This window comes from Lactuca sativa, chromosome 5 (assembly GCF_002870075.4).
Source record: "Lactuca sativa cultivar Salinas chromosome 5, Lsat_Salinas_v11, whole genome shotgun sequence".
Classification (NCBI taxonomy): Eukaryota; Viridiplantae; Streptophyta; class Magnoliopsida; order Asterales; family Asteraceae; genus Lactuca; species Lactuca sativa.
Window position 1 is genome coordinate 341,220,452 of NC_056627.2, and position 21,128 is coordinate 341,241,579.

Sequence of the window (21,128 nt, forward strand, 5' to 3'; positions counted from 1 at the left end):
ACTCAAAACAATATTCAACAATTACCAAAATGCCTCTGGAAAATAACTGGTCAACCCTTGGCCAAAGCCAACCCCTGACTGACTCTACTCGCCGAGTCATCCTAATGACTCGTCGAGTCCACATACACAAAATCTCCCCCATCCGCGACTTAACTCGCCGAGTCACCCCAAGACTCGCCGAGTCCAGCAACTCTGAGTCCTTTCTCACTCGACTCACCGAGTCATCCCTTGACTCATCGAGTCACAGCTCAACCAGAAGAAACTTGGACCTCACGACCAGACTCGCCGAGTCCAAGAACAGACTTGCCGAGTCTAAGGCTATCTTCTACCTACTCACCGAGTTGTTCTTCCAACTCGCCGAGTTCCAGACCATCTTCAAGCAACTCGCCGAGTACACCTTTGTGACTCGCCGAGTGCCTCTAGATCTCATCCCAAACAGAACCTTCCAGGCCATGCAATTGATCCAAAACGTAGATCTAGCCTCCTACAACCCATCCATCACGTAAAGTGGCAAACTTTACGTGAATCCAAAGAGATCTAGGCATTTTACACTTTAGGGCTAGGGTTTGGGACATGATGGCTTCACTAATCACTCAAGAACAGGGACTTTAATGCACTTAAGACCTCCTCCACTCCAGATCTGAGGTAGCAACCTCGGATCTACTCTTCAAACTCAAGATACCACAAGCTAAACCTCCCATACATTCCAAGAATCATGAATCTAACAGAATAACAGCCCAAGAACGAGATTATACCTCAAAAGGAAGCCCCAACAACAATGAAATCTGAATCTAAGCAAAGCCCCTTGCTCCAAGCCTCCTAACTCTCCAAGATCTTCCTCCAAATCTCTTTTCCAAGGTTCAATTGCACTCCAATCCTTCACAATCGCGTTTCTAGGGTTTTTTGGACTTAAGGGAAAGTAAGGAGGTTGGGGAGAGGATATAATGTCCTTTATATAGGGCTCATCCTCCGAAATTTGGGTTTTCTCCACTCAGCGCCTACTTGCCGAGTCCAACCGCCGACTTGCCGAGTCGGCCACTTAACACGCGACCAAAATCGCGACCTTACTCGCCGAGTCCACGAGTGGACTTGCCGAGTTGCCCTTTCCAATTTACTCTTTTATCCCTTCAACTTTACTCTTGATATTCCGAGATGTTACACCAAATTTGACAAAATTATAGTTTAAAATCATGTACAAACTCTAAAATACACTCTGGAAAAAACCATATGTCAATCCGTCATTAAACGAGTAATATATGCACGTTTTAATATTTTCACGAAATACAAAGTACAAAAACAAATAGCTAAAAAGTTGAAAATTTTCAGCTTTGATATCCCGACTTCGAGGAACTGTAATTCATTGAATATTAAACCAAAAATGACAAAATTATAGTCTAAACTAATGTACAAACTCCAAACTACAAGTTGGAAAAAACAGCATGTTAATTTGACTTCAAACGAATCAGATATGCATGTTTTAAAACTTTCACAGAATATAAAAAAGTTGAAAAACTAAAAACTTCTAGCTTTGTTATCTCGATTTTGGGGGATTGTAAGTTAATGAATATAAAATTAAAAATGACAAATGTATAGTCTAAAATCATGTACAAATTATAAACTAAACGTTGGAAAAAATCACATGTCAATACGACTTAAAAGGAACGAGATATGCATGTTTTAAACTTTTCAAAGAAACCAGTTCCGACCCCTAAAAATGGTTCTGGTTCCTAACATTGGTTTCGGTTCTTAAACCCGGTTTACCTGGACCCGATGGACCCAAACCTAGATTACCGGGAACAGGGATAAAGCCATTCTTTAAACTCAGAATCGGAACTGATTCTATATAATCCAGTTCTAACGGTTTCGGTTCCGGTCCAATTCCGGTTCCGATCGGGTTTTCCTGTTTTAAATCTCATCCCTAGTATTCTCTCATATTGTTTCTTGATGATAGCCAAAGATGACAATGCGAATGTGTTTTAGTTTAGGGAGGAAGGAGAATGTGAGGGGGTTCCAAACCAATTAAATTTATAATTAGCAAATAAGCTACATGAACCATTTGTGCAAGAAGTCCAACATAAAGGATGCAAATTTAGAAATAGAAAACTTGGATTGAAAAATACAACTTTCTACCAAACATATCGATTATTTAGGTAATTTACTCATCAAACCAATCTTTGGTTTTATAGATCAAATGATTTATTGGATGACTATCAAGATATATTACATCAATTGGATCATTCACGACAAACATAATATAATTTAAAAGAAATCTTAAATAATGAACTCTAATAATGGTACATATATGTATGTGTATGCATGAGGTCCATAGATATACATACACACATATGTCTCATCATTATGGTTTTTTAGCGTCATTATCTTGTGAAAACGAGAAGCCACAATCTTATTGTTTATTAAATTATTATACTCCACCAACGGGTTTGTAGCCCAACGGTATCAGGTGGTGCTCTCTCTTTTTGATGTTGAGGGTTCAAGTCTTGTTGTGGACATACATAGAATAGATGTTGTTAGCTTAGAAGTAAATTAGTTTTGACGGTTTAAAAAACCATTATACTCAGAAAAAAAAATCTAGAACAAAGAATGTGGTATCTAGTTCAGGTTATGATTTTATTTATGAATTCTCTCATACCTTTATAGCTAATACTATGCAAAAATACCAAGTGCTGAACACGTCAATCAAAATAAATGAAAACATTGACATATAAATTATTAAATCTTTATTATAAACTAAATACTTATATAAAACAAAACATAACAATCAATTGAATTTCTTTCAAAAAATTATTTTTACGATGGAAAGTAGAACTTGTTTTTGACTTGAAAGCAAATTGTCAAACTATTAGATTATTGTGTACTAGTGAAGATATTTTTTCATAATGAATCTCCATTAGGTATGCCAAATAAATACACAGAGAAATACAAACAATAAAATTACAAAGGCCTTGGGCCAAATACCGATGGGCCAAATCCTAACATTATTATTTTTATTTATTTATTTATTTATTTATTTTTTTGCAAATGACAAGGAAATTATGCTACAGTAGTATTTGTGAAAGTATATAAATATTTTGATTAATTTTTATTTTAAAAGATTTAGTTTCGGAGTCAACACTAAAAAATCATTAAAATATGAATTTAAATTTTGCCATAATCAAAACCCTAGATTTCATTCCAAAATTGAGCCATTTCTAATTAGTTAAATCGAAAGGTAAAGTTTAATTGGGGGAATATTCATGGCAGAACACTGAAACAACACGACCGCCACGGATTCATCGTCCTCGGCTCAAAGAAATTTGATTTTAGAAGGTGGGATTCGGCATCTCCGCCCCCATCAGGGTTGCAGTCGCTGTCTCTATATTCCCCCTCCTCACCATTTTATCTCTTTCTGTCAAAAACAATTTTATCATTTCGTTTGTTATTTATTGATCCATCGCCGCTTGTCCATGCGCTCACAACCCTATATAAATCGCCTGGGAACATTGTTTCTATCGTTTTCTTGATGTTTTCTATAACAAACACCATCAACGATTACCTAATAAGTTTTTGTTTTCTCGGTTCATTTTGAAAACCCTGGTATTTGGGGATTCTTTTGTGAGAATAAGAAAGAGATAATGGCTCAAAATGGTCAGGGGATAGAGCCTGCTTTACTTGATGATATAATCAATCGGCTATTGGAGTTCCGGCAGGCGAGAACGGTTCGCCAGGTTCAGCTGTCGGAATCGGAGATCCGTCAACTTTGCACCGCTTCTCGAGAAATATTTCTTCAACAGCCTAATCTTTTAGAGCTCGAGGCTCCGATTAAGCTATGCGGTAAACAAAACGAAATAAATCCTTCTCTGTTTGCATATCTGTACACATCATGTGGTTCTTTTTGCAATTTTCGTTTCATTATTATGTCTGTCATCTGTTTGTTGTTTTGACTTTTCATTGGAAATCTCTTGTTTCTTCTGTCTTCATTGTTCATGCGTAATATGGGATGAATATGTGTTTTCTCTTAGGAGTATATCCACTCAAATATAGTAATGTCAAATATGATGATCTTGAGCGATAACGTTTACATTTTTAGGTGACATTCATGGGCAATATGGTGATCTTTTGAGGTTATTTGAATACGGAGGATTCCCACCAGAGTCAAATTACTTATTCCTAGGGGACTATGTGGATCGTGGCAAACAAAGTCTAGAAACAATCTGCCTTCTACTCGCGTACAAAATCAAATACCCTGAAAACTTCTTCCTTTTAAGAGGCAACCATGAATGTGCTTCTATCAACAGAATATACGGATTCTATGATGAATGCAAACGCCGTTTCAATGTTAGACTTTGGAAAACTTTTACCGATTGTTTCAACTGTCTCCCAGCAGCCGCTTTGATTGATGACAAGATCCTATGTATGCATGGCGGGTTGTCTCCGGATCTAACAAATCTGGATCAAATAAGGAATCTGACCCGCCCGACTGACGTCCCGGATTCGGGTTTGCTTTGTGATTTGCTTTGGTCGGATCCAAGTAGGGATGTGAAAGGGTGGGGGATGAGTGATAGAGGGGTTTCTTATACTTTTGGATCTGATAAAGTGGCTGAGTTTTTGATGCAACATGATATGGATCTTGTCTGTCGTGCACATCAGGTGATTTGAATGTTTTTTTTTTTTTATGAGTTTTGATTGATTTTGTAATTAATAATAGTTATTGGGTAGGTTGTGGAAGATGGGTATGAGTTTTTTGCGGATAGGCAGCTTGTGACGATATTTTCTGCTCCAAATTATTGTGGGGAATTTGATAATGCGGGTGCAATGATGAGTGTTGATGAAAGTTTGATGTGTTCTTTTCAAATCTTGAAGCCGGCTGATAGGAAACCAAGATTCTTATGACAGAAAAGCTTTTAAGGTTAGCATCAACAATTCTTATAACATGCTTTTCTATTAGACTATTAGTATATGTATATCATTTTGTTTTTCGAAACTTTGATTTTGCTGAGTCACATTTATCATTTTTACCAAATCTTTACTAAGTAGTACTAATCTTTCTGTATCAAATATATATATTTTTTTATTACAAGTATTTTGATATTTTCTAAATTTCTATATCAAATATATTTATCGTTATGTATATATTATAATATTAACTGTCAAACTATTATATTATAAAGACAAAACTGCAAATTCGTTCCCTGTGGTTTGATGTTTTTTGTGGTTTTGGTCTTTGTAGTTCCAAAATTGCAAATTTCGTCCTTTTCAGCAGGTTTCATTAATTTTTAATAGATAATTAAAATAAATTATTTTATATATAAAAAGAGGGTAAAATCGTCATTTCATAATATTTAACAGACAGTTTAAACGGGTGTTAAAACCAGGGACCAAAACCATAATGAACCCTGCTGAAAAGGACAAAATTTGCAATTTTGGAACCACAGGGACCAAATTTGTAGTTTTCTATTATAATTTTATAAAAGTCAAAAATGCGGTTGAACAATTGTTGTTTAGTATTATTCTTTTTGCATTTTCCAACCTCATTCTGCATTCTTTTTGTTGTGAGTTGCTGTAAAATCTTGTTATATTTTTTCTAATCATTTTTGCATATGTGATTTTTTTTTTTCACATTTTTGCACATGCAGAATCCCCCCAATGCTGGCTGCTGTTTTAGTTTTTTTTATTTTTCTGTACTTTTTTTTTTTTTTAATTGAAGTGTTGCTGTTTTAAATGGGAGTTCCAAGCTGGTGCTATGGAGATATATTCAGATGATCAAGTGCCAAATTTTCAATTTGTCATGATTATCGAATCACTTTTGTTTGTGTGTGGGTTGTTGCCTAATTTTACGACACTGTAAATACATTTGGCGTTGTAAATTTTGTCAACGCGGTAGTTCATTGTTGTTGACTCATGAAATTTCTCAATAGACCATTCTAATTGACCCCTTTGTAGTTTGCTTGTGGACTTGGGCATTATTATCCTAATGGCATGAATCATATAAATCTTGTGTCGTTTTTAATTTGTCTTTGCATCCTATAATTGTGTGTGTGTGTGTGTGCGTGTTGTTCTAGCCCTAACTAAAGTGCAACTTATTTAAAGTTTATCAAATGTAATTTATTCATGGAGATTTTTTGAAAGTTGTATTGTGACCCTTTGATGTGTTGTGCCACGAAATCAAATATGAGAATCTAATTGGATGCAACTTCGATTTTTGTAACAAAGCAAGTGATCTACTAGATTCATGTAATGGGCTAGATTGAAATCATTGAAAATGTTATAATGGATAAATGCCATAAATTAAAGTTGTGAGACGGTCGTAAATAGTTTTAAACATTGGCAGTCGGTCTTGGGATCTCGTATCTATGCCCCCTTGACTTCCACCACCCACTACGTTTGGAGGAACGTCGCCTCATATACTAAATCCTAGACAATCTTAAGAAAACGTTGGTGGCTAGTAAGAGAAAAAAGCTTGATTTTGTATAATAACTATATTTCCTTTCTAGTAATAAAAGTATGGAAATTTGCCACCGTTTCATGTATCATTTTATAAAAAAAATACCAATTACATGTCATTTAAGTGTAATTACTGGATAGATTTTGATTTAGTTAAGTGTAATTAGCACGGTAGAAAACACCTAGAGAGAATTGGAAAAAGATTAGATGATTATAGTACATTAAATAAAGTCCATAAATACAAGATCCAATGGATATAGGCATGGGGAGTGGAGACTATATATTAGGCATCAAAATGTAAATGTCATATCTTTTAAAAAAGCTATTGGGTTAAATGGGGTCAACCCCAAAGAAATTATTAGGCAAGTTATGAATGCTAGCAAGGGAAAAAAAATAGAGGTAAAAACTTGGTCCAACAATGAAGGTGAGCTATTGGGATCCATTATGAGAAACAAAAATTATATAAAAAGAAAATCAAATAATTTCCCATGATGAACTAAACAAATTAGTTCAAAACCATTTTTTTTTAAATAGGTTTCTCTCTAGATTATGATGATAACATGTCTTTATGAGGATATTTTAATAACTAAGATATGGATGGAACATAACTCAATTCAAAAGAACGAAGAAAACTTCAAATATCAACTCCGAAGAAGATGCAACCAGCAAGAGAAACAATTACTAAAACTTCAAATCAAGCCAAATTAAATGGAATATCTGTAGAACTTTTCAGAAAAATCTGACTTCAAAATAAAAACAACGAATTTTCTGCAAATAGAAGATAAAAACTACACACTGCGAGGATGAATGCAATTTGATATACTGATTGGAAGTTCGACTCTTATCTATAAATAGAGTGTTACTCAGATGAAGAGGGTAACCGAAAAATTACATCTTTTTTCAAGAGACCATTTAAAAGAAAATTTGAAGATTATATTTGTAAAATTTCTAATTTTCTAAAAATATAAACTCTCAATTTCAGTGATTAAAATTTAAAATAAGTTCGGATGGTTATGTTTGAGCTATTTTATCACTTTTTTTTTTCTTGTATTTAAATAAATACAGAATATAAGTTGGTTTAAATACTATCTAAAACTAAAAAACATGTGCTATTTGAGCGCCACGGTTGTTCCCCATTTATCTTCTTCTTGGTTTGGTATAGAAGAAGCGACTTCTATCAACGACGAATTTCACCACCGTTGATCGGAACTTCTACAATTCATCTCCGACGAATTCACTCTCATGTGGTTGTTTTGCCAGTCTCCTCAAACCATCCAGCAATCACACTTTCCACTCCGCACGCGCCACCACCCATCTCGACTTCACTCACACACGCGCCACCAGACATCCGTCACTCTCCCTCCTTCCACCACCAACACCAACCACCTAATCCAGACTCTCTGTCAGAAAGGACTCGTCAAACAAGCCATCCAAGCTCTCACTCAAGAGCCTAATCCAACTCAACGCACTTACGAACTCTTAATTCTTTCCTGCGCCGTTGCAAATTCTCTCCACGATGCCATTACAATTCACCGTCGGCTTGTCGAAGATGGGTTTGACCAAGACCCGTTCTTGGCAACTAAGCTTATTAACACATATTCGGAGCTGGGTTCAATGGAACACGCACGCCAAGTGTTTGATGAAATTCCCAACAGAACTATATACGTCTGGAACGCCTTTTTTCAGGCTCTAACACTTGCTGGTCATGGGATAAACGTGTTTGATCTCTTATGCTCAATGAGCACAGACGGGATTAAACCAGATAGATTCACTTACACTTACGTCCTCAAAGCCTGTGTTGCATCCGACACTTCAGTTTCATTGTTACCCTATGGAAAAGAGATACACGCCCACATCTTGAGACATGGGTTCGAGACCAATGTTCATGTTACAACGACGTTAGTCGACATGTATGCTAGATTCGGGTGCATATCAGAAGCCAGTCACGTTTTCAACAAAATCCTTTCAAAAAACGTTGTTTCTTGGAGTGCTATGATTGCTTGTTATGCCAAAAACGGGAGACCCTTAGATGCACTCCAACTATTCAGTGAAATGATGCTTGAAGTTCACGAATCAACACCAAATTCAGTGACAATGGTTAGTGTTCTTCAAGCATGTGCAGCACTTGGAGCCTTAGAGCAAGGTAAGCTATTGCACGCGTATATCCTACGAAAACGTTTAGATTCGGTGTTACCAGTTATCGCATCCCTCATTGCCATGTACACAAGATGTGGTGATCTTGAAATGGGAAAACGGGTTTTCGACCAAATGGTTAGGAGAGATGTTGTGTCATGGAATGCAATGATTTCAGGGTATGGAATGCATGGATTTGGTGAAAAAGCAATTGAAGTTTACAATGAAATGTTGCGTAACAAGATCGATCCTAGTCCTATCACGTTTGTGAGTGTTTTAGGAGCTTGTAGTCACGCAGGGCTGGTGGAAGATGGAAAGAGATTATTTGAATCTATAAGAAAACCTATCATTGAGCACTACGCGTGTATGGTGGATCTTCTTGGTCGAGCCAATAGATTAGAAGAAGCAGCCAAGATTATACAAGAAATGAGAAGCGAACCTGGGCCTAAAGTTTGGGGTTCGCTTCTCGGATCGTGTAGGATTCATGGCAACATTGAGCTTGCTGAGAGGGCAAGCAAGCGGCTTTTTGAGCTTGAACCTACAAACGCGGGAAATTACGTACTTTTGGCTGAGATATATGCGGAATTAGGGTTATGGGATGAAGTGCAAAGAGTGAAGAAGCTTTTGCAAAGTAGAGGACTTGAAAAGAAATCCGGGTGTAGTTGGATTGAAGTGAAACGGAAAGTTTACTCGTTTGTTTCGGTTGATGAATTCAATCCACATGTTGCGCAACTTCATGCTTTTCTCCTGAAATTATCAATGGAGATGAAGGAGAAAGGGTATAAGCCCAAGACTAAAGTTGTGTTGTATGATGTTGAAGAGGAAGAAAAGGAGAGGATTTTATTGGGTCATAGTGAGAAACTAGCGGTTGCATTTGGATTGATTAATAGTTGTAGAGGACAAACGATTAGGATCACCAAGAACTTACGGTTATGTGAAGACTGTCATTCGGTTACAAAGTTTGTGTCTAAGTTTGCTAATAGAGAGATTTTGGTTCGCGATGTGAATCGCATACACCATTTTAAAGATGGGGTTTGTTCGTGTGGAGATTATTGGTGATGTTTGTAAGCATACTTGATACTCAACTCCTAATCTTTCATATGAACATGTAAAAAAGTTTTTATAAATGAAAATATGATGGTTTTTGAATGTCGGTTTACAAGAACAAGTTTGTGTTGATTGTTGAACTTGAACCTCCTTCAGTTTACTGCACAATCAAAGAGCCCTCTTGCTTCATTTTCAGTAAATTAGTCTCAATGTTGCGTAACACAGGTTTGTAGCTGCAATTATCAATCGCGTATTAACATCAGTCTAATTCATGTCAAATACAGTATAACCTGTTCAACAAACGGGATAGAGTAAAAAAAGAAAACGTACAGGCGAGCAAGACCGTTGTAAGCTTGAATGGCTTGTTGGAGCTGAGCTGAGAGTTGCAAAACCTCAGCAGACAGTGTCTCCGCCTTGCTCTGTTCTTTAGCAAGTTGACCCTGCGTCCATAATTCCATTTGGAAGCATAAATTAATTTAAAAAAAAAAAAAAAAGCTGATTTAAAGATGTATAATTATATGTGTAACCTTTAGGGATACAAGTTCAGTAGTATGAGCTTCCCCCTCTTTGTTGGATTCTGATATACCACTGTGAATGTGATTCTCATTATTCATAATAGATTCTGCTCTTAATTTATCTAACATGCTACGGAGTTCCTCGTTCTGTTTGAGACAATCTTTTACCTGCATACATCACATGTAAGTTAAAGGAAATGTTAAATTTAAAGGAAAACATAAAAGCGTTTTATTAAGAGCATTTGACCTGATTTTCCCAGTGTGACATAATGTCTGTTGCCTCTTGATAAGCTGATGACAAGTTAGAATTCTCCTCAAAGAGCCTTTCTATCTCAGAAGATTGGGAATCAATCTGTATAAAAAATGTTACATTATTTATTATAAATGTTTACATTAATAATAGCGTAAATGAATTTTAACCCAAAAGTTTGAACCTCACCTCCATCAGTAGCTTTTGTCTGCTACTTTCCAGCCTCTCAACAGCTACAGCCATATCATGCAACTGTGTCTCATATCTCTCTTTCTCTTCCTACAATCATCACATACCCTCTATAACAACAACTAAAAGAAAATAATAATTCACATGAAAATTTAAATTCAGTTTTCAACAAAATCTTCAACATTCAAGAGTAAATTCTAATAGTAATTTTATCAGCTTCTGCTTTTCACTTACCATTGTGAACTGTGCTTCTCTGTCACTAACTCCTGCAAAACAAACAAAAAAAATTAAATGTAAACATTATAACAAGTTTCAGTCTTAGTTTTGTATAAACAATATATAATTAATTATTTGAATTTAAACTGTTACCTGAGACCTCTCTTGACATGGCTGCTAGCTTTTCTTCCAACTCTTTTTTCTCAGAAATGATGGCAGATATCCTTCTTTGCTCCTCCACTAGTTGTTGTTGTTCTTGCCTCCTCATCATTCCCTCTTGACGCCTCAGCATCGACTCTTGCTATTTATTGAAATGAATATTAATTATTTATTATCACACTCCTATTTTTTCTTCAAATAAAAAAAAAACAACAGATAAAAACTCTCAATCTAACCTCCAGCTGGGTCTTCAAATCAGCAAGCTCCTTCTCCATAGCTTGCAAGTCATCTGGTGGGCTTCCTATGGAAGTTATGGCACCACTGATTGCTTGTTGTTGTAATAAATTTAGTTCTGATCTTAGTGCAGCTGCATCTTCCTCAGCCTATTTCAACAAGATTATAAACAATTAACATGCTTTGAATTTCGTTGCTATTTCTTGCATTTAGCTGTATGTAATATGAAATAACAGCTGAGAATGATTACTCGATATTGCTCTTCTTCTGCTTCCTTTAGACGCTTCTTAAGTGCTCGTACCTGAGCTGAGAAGTCCTCCTACTTTAAAACATTTATTAGTTGTGAAATCTTCAATGAAACAAAACAGAAAATGATATGATGTTCATACCCTTGCAACAACTGCTGCATCCTTTTCCATTGCAACATCCTTAAGAGCTCTTCTCAATGAGGGTACAGTATTTTGTTCCTACAATGAATAGCATGTATCATGTATATGAATCTATATATATTCAATATCACATCCAAATTATTACACAACACCAGGTATAGATGGAAGATTGTACATCCATGAAAGGATTGCAATTTTCAAACATCTGCAAGGCCATGGAGGTGATTATCTTGTCTTCTTAAACACTAGGGAAGAATCATAAAATCAAACACTCATGGACATTTTGGATTGTAATAGAAAGCACATCAAAACTTTGTCCATATTGATGTTTTAGAACTAGAGAATTAACTTCATGATCCAACAAGAGAGCATATATTTTCTCAAAGGAACATACCAGGTCATTCACACGCTTCCGAAGCATGTCATTCTCCACTTCATTAGAATGAAGCTGAATCACAAAAATCAAAAGTTGAGTTACCATCATTGATCACAAAGTAAAGAGTAGGATTCAAGAACAAGGGTGTATGAAGCAAAAAGTTATAAACCTCTGAGCTCAGTTTTTTGTTCTCTTCATCTAGTTCTAAGTTCTTTTTCTGCAACTCTTGTAACTGTGATACCAAGCCACTAATATCACTCTGCAACAAAATTCTCTAGTAAGAATTACAATTTAAACTTTCTAATGACCTGCATCATCTTATTTGAACAAAATCTTTCCCCAATGGCATATACCCAAAATTCAAAACGTTTTTTACTATTGCTAACGAAACTAGATCAAATGAGAAGAATTAAGCAAGAAGCAACCTCAGAGATTCCACTTCCGCTTGATGATTTCTTGATTCCAAAAATCTCTGACACCAGAACACAACGCAGATCCAATTAACACGATGCACGATGTACAAATTGATCTGTAAGTAAGAGATAGAATACATAACCATATATTTAACAGAAATGTTACCGCTAGGGTTAGGAGGTCTTGTAAGATCAGGTCCAGATGAGGTTTTGCTTAATTTCTGAGCTGCCCTCTTTTGACGAATATCTTCCAACTGTAATGTAAATGTACAAGTTCCAAAATTAATCAATTAAACACATGGTGTACGTTGATTGATAATAGAAACTGAGACAGATCGCTTGAATACCGTCCGTCGGCCGAGAGATGCATGATGCGACGCCATTGCGGAGAAAGAAAGCTGGTTGAAGTTTTAAGTTTTGACTTGCCGTCGTCGACAGCTACGGCGGTGAAAGGAGACTGAACTTTCGTAGAATTAGAAATCTGTTGATCTGATCAACAAATTGTCTGGGTGGTGTAGTCGGTTATCACGCTAGTCTCACACACTAGAGGTCCCCGGTTCGAACCCGGGCTCAGACACAATTTTTGTTTCAACTTCTCACGTCAAATGGTCTAGTTAACTTGAATGGAATCAAGTTGCTAAATGTTACTTTTTAAAAAAACTTGTACATTTCAATTTTCTTATGCTTTTCACGGTATTCTTATAATTCTTTACCAATAATTAAATTTTATAAAACACTTTATAGATAGGTATTCTTATAATTCTTTACCAATAATTAAATTTTATAAAACACTTTATAGATACTGCCAAGTGGATTCAAGTCGGGATAAGACTACAATGACCGGTCCAAACTGAAGCAAGAATAAAGCTACTGGTTCACAAGATCCATTGTACTTTGATCCATACCATACATACAAACTATAACATAATGTTCCCTTGCCACACTATCAAAATATTAAACTCAATACCTCGACAATCAATTCCCAAAAATTCCAACAAAATGTTCTTATAACTAATTCTTATAAAGTGTGCTACAAAGCCGCTTACAGTGATTTCCAAATCTTGCAAACTCCATCACAAGTAACCTACAATGATTTTTGACTCCCATCGGACACACAAAACCCGAACCTAATCTACCGTCAATCCCTAACTCAAGATTCTATGAAGACTGATGAAACCCAATCCAACACACAGTTTCACGAAGGATCCGACGAGTCACCAGAAGACCCACACCCCCATGGAGTTCTTCTAATCTGAAGTCAACAGTGAGATATCCAAGAAGAAGTCATGCTTGCAAACGCTTAGGCTTACGTTTCAGAAAACCCGAAAACTGAGAATCAACAACGATTTGATTCATTTTGTTCTCAACCTCCTTAACAAAAGATGCAACTTTCAAATCGATCTCGTCATCATTTATGTTCTTGTACCTAAATAAAATTTTCAAAAAAATGTTCGATAAATGAGGATTTCATTGTCGGGTCCAACAAAATCGTAAAATAAATAAAGACATTAAGTTTCTCAAAATCCTCACAATACTTGTCATATTTGTTACATATTTTCGTACTTGTGCACAAAATTGCATTTTTACTTGCCACCCCCATAGATGTTCTAATAGTTCTCTAGAAAACAAATGTATCAATGGTTTTAAAATTCTTGATACATGCTCAGTTTTACTTTATAATTTCTCAAGAAAATCGACTAATTCTTTGCATACAATAAATGGTTATTAACACAAAAGCCCCCAATTTTACTCAAAAAATGGTTATGCCCAAATTAATTTTTGTTTTTGCCATAGATGCCTCACATTTTCCCCTCTTGTTTCATTTAATGATTTTCATCGTTTTTCCCTTTACTAACTGGTTACATCTATCTCAAATTAACCCCCAACACACATTTGTTAACATCGACCCCAAATTAACACCCCTTATTCTTTTACCCCCCCCCCCCCCTCTTTGTCTCTCTCTTTCTCTCTATCTCTCTGTAAAATGTAAACTTTTTTCTGCCAAATCGAGCTTTCAAGGTGGTTCAAGATCGAGAAACAAAAGAGTAGTTAGATGTGGTTGTGGAGATATGTGTAAGGTAGTTGTTGCTCGAACACCTGAGAACTATGGAAAAAATTTAGGGTTTCCCTAATTACCAGGTAAACAATTTGCCTTAATGTTTAAATTTCTTTAGAAACCCTAAAAAAGGTATGTAATTTATCTCCATTGTTGTTTTTTCTAGGTGGAATGAAAGGACTGTGGTTTTTTCAAATGGTACAATGAAGAAGATGGTCACATCATTATCGACCCATCTCACACAGAGCAGTGGCAGAGACAGATGAAGACATTGGTAGAATTAATTGTAGGGATTTTATTTCTTATTTTTGTCATGCTGACAATAGTAGTTTTGAAGGTGTAAATCATTTGGGAATGTTTGGGTTTACTTTTGGATTGACAATGTAAAAGTGTTTATGCTTATGTAACTGTTGTTTTGGTATGAAGTTGTTACTTGTAGTTATTTGTGAAGTATTTATGAAATTATTATGTTTATAGTATAGATGATTACTCTAATGGTAAAGTATAATGCTGAAATTGGTTAAATGTATTAATAAATTGTAACGACCCGTCTCCGGTATGATAATTCATTGGTATTTATTTTGAATTTTTGCAAGAGGGACTCAGCGAGTTCATAGCCTGACTCGCCGAGTAGGGTCGGGATTTCGAGCACGTGTTAGCTGGCGACTCGGCGAGTCCATATTCTGGACTCGGCGAGTCTGTCCGTCTGGGAGAAACCCTAAATCCCCGGGTTGCCCACCATTTAAGCCACCTTATAGCCCCCAATATCGCCTCCTTCACCCTCTAAAGCTGTGAGAAAACCCTAATTCGATCTTGAGTGTTTTTTTTGGTGATCTTGTGTGCATTTGTGAAGGCTTGAAGAAGGAGAAGAAGAAAGGAGCAAGGAGAAGGATTTCACAGCAGAGATTCAAGGGAAAGCAAGAGCTCTTTGAGGTATTCTTCAGTTTTCCCTCTCTTTTATGCCTTAAAACCCTTTCTAGATCTTGTTAATGCCTTTCTCAAAGCTTTATGTTGATATGGAAGCTCTCTTATGCCGAGATAACCTTAGATCTGTTCATTTAGGAGTTGTAGAGACCAGATCTACTGCCTTTATGGAGCTATTTTGCATATTAACCCTAGATCTACCCCTTTTAAGCATCTTTTAGCCTTTATTCCCTTGTTCATGCGTTTGTACACGTAAAGTTGTAAACTTTACGTGGTAAATCAGCTTATTGGACTTAGATCTATCTTTTGGATGTATTGGATTCGAGCAGAGTCGAGTGTAGAATAGTTGCATGGCGGTGACTCGACGAGTTGGAAGAACGACTCGGCGAGTCGAGTCGCGAGTCCCCGATTTCTTCCTTTTTGAGCGGTGTCGAGTGGGACCAGTGAGTAGTGGAGTGGACTCGGCGAGTTTGAGGGTAGACTCAGTAATGGGGGGACTCGGCGAGTTGTTCATACAACTCGGCGAGTCCAAGGCAATCTTCTTAAGCTCAAGAACAACTCGTCGAGTTGTTCATATGACTCGGCGAGTCGGATGAAGATTGTCTGAGTTCCTGGATCGAAGGGGTACTCGTCGAGTCGATGCCATACTCGACGAGTAGCAGCGAGTAGGGTCGAAGAGTGAGAATAGGGACTCAGCGAGTTGGCGGCCCAACTCGGCGAGTCAGGTCAACTGTGGGTTGACTTTGACCGAGAGTTGACTTTGTCTAAGAGTTGACTTTGACCAAGGGTAAAAGAGTCATTTTACCCAATGCAGTGTTTAGTATTTGATTGAGTGTGTTTGTGGACTTGTAGCCGGGGAGATACCGGAGCAGCAGCAGTTAGCCCTCAGAGCTATTCACTCAGCAGCCAGTTCACGAGGTGAGTTCCCTTTCAGTAGGAACGAGTCTAAGGCCACAACGCCGGCCCGTTTAGCTAGCAGTAGTATCCGGATTTTATCCGATGCAGTAGTTAGCGTGTTTGATGCCTTCGTGGTTCAGACAGGATTATGTGTGTTCATGTTAAATGATACGTTTATGTTATGATCAGTCAGCTTCGGACTTCGGTCCGATGTCAGCTTCGAACTTCGGTTCGATGTAGGGGACACGGTCCCAGTCAGCTTCGGACTTCGGTCCGATGTCAGCTTCGAACTTCAGTTCGATGTAGGGGACACGGTCCCAGTCAGCTTCGGACTTCGGTCCGATGTCAGCTTCGGTCTTCGGTCCGATGTAGGGGACAAGGTCCCAGTCAGTTAGCTTCGGACTCCGGTCCGATGTAGGGGACAAGGTCCCAGTCAGTCAGCTTCGGACTTCGGTCCGATGGAGGGGGCAAGGCCCCAGAATGTGCTTGATATATTATTGTGTGTATGTGGTAATTTGGGGGAGCTCACTAAGCTTCGTGCTTACAGTTTCAGTTTTGGTTTCAGGTACTTCCGCAAGCAGAGGGAAGAGCTCGGGATGATGGCATCGCACACACCACAGCTTCAGCTTTTATCCTGGGAGTTGATTTAGTTCTTGATTTTTATATGACATGGATATGATACAGTTTTCCGCACAGTGTTTTATTATTATTTTGAGATACATCATGTATGGTTTTATGATATGACACTCAGATTATGGTTTTTAGTTATGTTGAAAAACGAAATTTTTGGGTCGTTACATAAATGGTATAGTTGATTACTCTAATGGTAAAGTACAATGTTAAAAATGGTCAAATGTATTAACAAATGGTATAGTTGACTACTTTAATGGTAAAGTGAAATGTTGAAATTGGTTAAATGTAAATGCAAATGGTCTAATGCAAAGTATAATGTTGTAATGATAAAGGCAAATGGTCCATAATATAAACATAACAAACATACCATAATGTAAAGATAACATAACATAATGGGGGATTCATTACATCAGATTTATTACATCATCCAAGGTCCATTACTGTAACATCCCAAAATTCAAGACCAAAAATTTCTTTCTAACAAATCATTACTTTAAACAAAGACATCATTCCAAAACATAATCTGAGTATAAGTTTTCAAAACACATGTTTATTATCAGAGTAAACATTCCCAGGCTGACTAATCTATGGTGTGTGCCATACGATCACCCCGAGCTCCTCCCTCCGCTACTGGAAGTACCTGAAAACAAAACTGAAAACCGTAAGCACGAAGCTTAGTGAGTTCCCCACCTTACCACATACCATGCAAAACCACGTACCGCACATACTGGGCCACGCCCGCTATCTGGGCCTCGCCCTCTACCCCGGGCCTCGCCCGATACAACGGCCCTGCCGCTCCAGGCCCCGCCTGGCTTCGAGCCCCGCTCGGATACATATATGTTTCACTCAGGCCTCGCCTGTCACAGGGCCTCGCCCACTAACATATAATAGCACATAAACACATCACATAACATTACATAAACTAAACATATACTAACAACTCTTGCTCTAAGGCCTCGCCTATCTCTGGGCCCCGCCCGTGTCCTGCTACTGGTGAGTCATGGAACCTCGTCCATACTCCTGCTAATAGTGAGATACGGGCCCAGCCCACCCTCACTCCTTTCCTAACTTGGGCCTTGCCCCTGCTCTGCTGCTACTAAGATGTGGAACGCCATCCACACTCTGCTATTGGTGAGATACGATACCTCGCCCTCACTCACCTCCCTACCAGGCACATACAAGTATCACACAAACAACAAGTATAAACTATCACATAAACCATTCCTTAGGCACCCGCCCTCTATCATTGGACCTCGTCCGAATATCATACTAGCATACTGTGCCTAGGGCTAACCCCCGGGTCTTCTACTTATAACTACATGGGCCGGCATTGTGGCCGTAGACCCATTCATACAAAGGGAAACTCACCTGATATTGCTGAACTGTTGCTGCTAACCCTTTTTGACCGCTACTTGACCACTGACTCCGAACTGCTGCTCCGCTAGCTCCCCGAGCTACCAATATCAACATAACACTTAGTCTAACTGACCTTCAAAGGTCAACCAAGTCAACTCTGGTCAAAGTCAACCTTCCAGGTCAACCTTACTCGTCGAGTCACCCTACTGACTCGCCGAGTTCATAATTCCAGAGTCTTTCCACTTGCGACTCTACTCGCCGAGTCAGCCCCTGACTCGCCGGGTCTACTGATTCCCGATTCCTGTCTGTCCAACTCACTGAGTCCTGGCTCGACTCGCTGACTCGAGACTTAACTCGAAGGGTTTGGGACCACGCGACCTGACTCGCCGAGTCTAAGAACAGACTCGCCGAGCACACGGCAATCTTCATCCAACTCGCCGAGTTGTTCATCCAACTCGTCGAGTTCATGCCTATCTTCATCTGACTCGACGAGCTGTTCATCCCACTCGTCGAGTTCCTCCTCATCTTCAAGCTACTCACCGAGTCCACTCGAAGGACTCACTGAGTCCATTAAGATCCACTTACATGCAGAGGACTTCCGAGTCATGCATGAACTCCAAACTGTAGATCTACCCTTCCCAAGCCTATTTCCCACGTAAAGTTGCAAACTTTACGTGTAGAGAGGGAGATCTAGGCAAAATACACTAATAACTAGGGTTTACGACCAAGAGGCTCCAATTTCCACCCAATGGCTGATACTTTACGGGATTCTAAACCAAAACAAACATAGATCTGAGGTAGCAACCTCAGATCTGGACCTCAAGCTCAAGATTGATCTTAAACATGGCTTAAAAGCCCCAAAACTCATAACCAAGGAAAATCTGGAGGAGAGGAACGACTTAATACCTTCAAATGCTCTGAAATGCTCCCCAAACTTCGGATCCAAGACCACTCCTTGATGCTTCAAAGATTCCCACTCCTTCTTCTTCCTTAAAACCACTCAAAAATGGCTAAAAGCTTGAATGAACACAATGGGGGCTTAAGGTGCGGCGTTCTGGGTGTGAGAGGCTGTAAAGGAGCCCTAGGAAGAATATTGAGACGTTTAAATAGGCTCCAAGCCCCGGATTTAGGGTTTTCCTCGCACAGACCAGACTCGCCGAGTCCACTTGGCCGACTCGCCGAGTTGGTCACTTACTCCTTGACCCGGACCCCGCTCCGACTCGCCGAGTCCCTCCTAAATTTAGGGTTTCCTTTACTTTCTTGGCTTTCAAAATCTTGGGTGTTACAACTCTCCCCCACTTTACATTTTCCTAAAGTAACTAAGATTGAAAATTTATAGATAACGTTTAGTTACTTTATTAATTTCATTATACTTATTAATGAGAATTAAGTGTCCTATCAAATCCGTTCGGCTAACGACCCTCCACCAATCAAGGGAGCGGTGGGTAACAGTGGATACCCAATGGTGGTCATTTTAGAGGCTGCTTCCTTAACCTACCTTTATAGATCGGCTTCATGAATGAGGCGTACTAGCGGTTCGACTGACTTGTCTTATATATATATATATATATATATATATATATATATATATATATATATATATATATATATATATATATATAGTAATATTAGACTTTTAATGTTACATACAATATAAGGGTGTATTTTTAAAATTTTTCAAAAATACTAAGGTTTTAATAATCTTTTAATTTTTTAATTAAACCATTTAATTTTCAAAGATTAAATTCCAAATATTTGGCATTTAATTATTAAGTACAATTAATATTCAAATTAATTATTTTACACATAAAACTGATTAATTATATTAATCACAAAATAATTAACTTATACAAATATTTAACTCCTAATTTCTTGGCAATCAATTTATGATCAAAACATATTTGGAAGATAAACATGGCAAGTAATTATTACTATTAGATTAGAATATCAAATTATAATCAAAATATTTAGGTTTACACAAGTAAACAATATTATAGAAGGTAATTATCCTAATAAATATTAAACCTTTCAAAAACCGAAATTTTTGCACCTGATAGCTTACCACGTCGTGGCAAAGCGAAAAAACGAAGGCACCACATCGTGGTGTCGAAACATAATGTGAATTCTAAAAAATTTCACTTGTTTAAGTTCATGTTAGTATCAATTCAATAGAAGACTAAACCTACACTATGATACCACTGATGGGTTTTAGCATAAACATATAATCCTATGTGTGCATGCAACCCTAATTTGATCTACGTCTTCTCTAATTGAACATACCATATAAACAACAACATGCAAACCCTAGATCTATGTGTTATAATCGAAAATCACATAATAAGGATTAAGATACATACCTTTGATTGTTATGTAGTAATAACAATCCAAAACCTTGTAGATCTTGAAGCTTAAGAGCAAGTATCACAAGTGTAATACCTCTAATGGCTCACAAACACACTTAGCAAGAAGATGAGTTATGAGAAGGAGGAAGAAGCTCTAAATTTCAGTTATAACTCTCTAGGGTTTCATGGTGGCCGAAAATCATAGGTGAAAGGGTCTTTATATAGTGACTTGACTTAGAGAAAAAGCTAGGGTTAGGATAAGGAAACCCTAATTGCTTTGCTTAAGGACCAAGCAAACCTTAAACTTTCATAAGATAGCCTTTGGCTGAAAATTCTAGAGCCTCTCTAGAAGATTTTCGTCCAAGCCTCTTAGGAGGGTTCTAGGGATTCTTCCTTAACTATCAATAAATTACCAAACAACCCTTACACTTTTAATTAATACAATTAATCCCAAAATTAATTCCAAATTAATTTCTGATTAACTTTTAATTAATAATATGATTTCTAAATAATATATTATTTTCATAATATTAATAAATCATTTATTTCAATTTATTA

The 21,128-nt window shown here is 37.5% G+C and overlaps 3 protein-coding genes and 1 non-coding gene across 5 annotated transcripts; 3 read left to right on the forward strand and 1 right to left on the reverse strand.

The window, feature by feature from the left end:
• Positions 1 to 3,183: 3,183 nt before the first annotated feature.
• Positions 3,184 to 5,933, forward strand: LOC111907258 (serine/threonine-protein phosphatase PP1 isozyme 2). 2 transcript variants are annotated; one of them, XM_023903042.3, is made up of 4 exons: positions 3,184 to 3,831; positions 4,088 to 4,647; positions 4,717 to 4,906; positions 5,705 to 5,933. In XM_023903042.3, exons 1-3 carry the CDS (start codon positions 3,633 to 3,635, stop codon positions 4,888 to 4,890), a joined length of 933 nt encoding a protein of 310 aa, XP_023758810.1. In that variant the 5' UTR covers positions 3,184 to 3,632; the 3' UTR covers positions 4,891 to 4,906; positions 5,705 to 5,933. The 2 variants fall into 2 exon arrangements, with proteins under 2 accessions (XP_023758810.1, XP_023758809.1); XM_023903041.3 differs by having other exon boundaries at positions 3,187 to 3,831; positions 5,634 to 5,933.
• A 1,474-nt stretch (positions 5,934 to 7,407) lies between these two features.
• Positions 7,408 to 9,723, forward strand: LOC111907256 (pentatricopeptide repeat-containing protein At3g46790, chloroplastic). Its single transcript, XM_023903038.3, has one exon. It carries the CDS (start codon positions 7,684 to 7,686, stop codon positions 9,631 to 9,633), a length of 1,950 nt encoding a protein of 649 aa, XP_023758806.1. The 5' UTR covers positions 7,408 to 7,683; the 3' UTR covers positions 9,634 to 9,723.
• On the reverse strand, positions 9,669 to 12,862 carry LOC111907257 (uncharacterized). The gene is made up of 15 exons (XM_023903040.2): positions 12,710 to 12,862; positions 12,529 to 12,616; positions 12,375 to 12,421; positions 12,119 to 12,208; positions 11,968 to 12,021; positions 11,574 to 11,651; positions 11,435 to 11,503; positions 11,187 to 11,333; positions 10,945 to 11,092; positions 10,810 to 10,841; positions 10,576 to 10,665; positions 10,384 to 10,488; positions 10,149 to 10,304; positions 9,952 to 10,061; positions 9,669 to 9,854 (listed from the first exon to the last, which is right to left on the reverse strand). The coding sequence occupies exons 1-15, from the start codon at positions 12,743 to 12,745 to the stop codon at positions 9,779 to 9,781; spliced, it is 1,326 nt and encodes a 441-aa protein (XP_023758808.1). The 5' UTR covers positions 12,746 to 12,862; the 3' UTR covers positions 9,669 to 9,778.
• Positions 12,863 to 12,865: 3 nt separating this feature from the next.
• Positions 12,866 to 12,939, forward strand: TRNAV-CAC (transfer RNA valine (anticodon CAC)). The gene has a single exon. It is a non-coding gene; the product is annotated as a tRNA-Val (tRNA).
• The last annotated feature ends 8,189 nt before the right edge of the window (positions 12,940 to 21,128 follow it).

Excerpts from the sequence above, each read along its gene's own strand:
- LOC111907258 (XM_023903042.3), top strand. The coding sequence starts at position 3,633 with ATGGCTCAAAATGGTCAGGGGATAGAGCCTGCTTTACTTGATGATATA. Across the intron at positions 3,832-4,087 it reads GGCTCCGATTAAGCTATGCG|GTGACATTCATGGGCAATAT; the intron begins GTAAACAAAACG and ends TTACATTTTTAG. Across the intron at positions 4,648-4,716 it reads TTGTCTGTCGTGCACATCAG|GTTGTGGAAGATGGGTATGA; the intron begins GTGATTTGAATG and ends GTTATTGGGTAG.
- LOC111907256 (XM_023903038.3), top strand. The coding sequence starts at position 7,684 with ATGTGGTTGTTTTGCCAGTCTCCTCAAACCATCCAGCAATCACACTTT.
- LOC111907257 (XM_023903040.2), bottom strand. The coding sequence starts at position 12,745 with ATGGCGTCGCATCATGCATCTCTCGGCCGACGGACG. Across the intron at positions 11,504-11,573 it reads ATGCAGCAGTTGTTGCAAGG|GAGGACTTCTCAGCTCAGGT; the intron begins GTATGAACATCA and ends GTTTTAAAGTAG. Across the intron at positions 10,489-10,575 it reads GACAAAAGCTACTGATGGAG|ATTGATTCCCAATCTTCTGA; the intron begins GTGAGGTTCAAA and ends TTTTTTATACAG.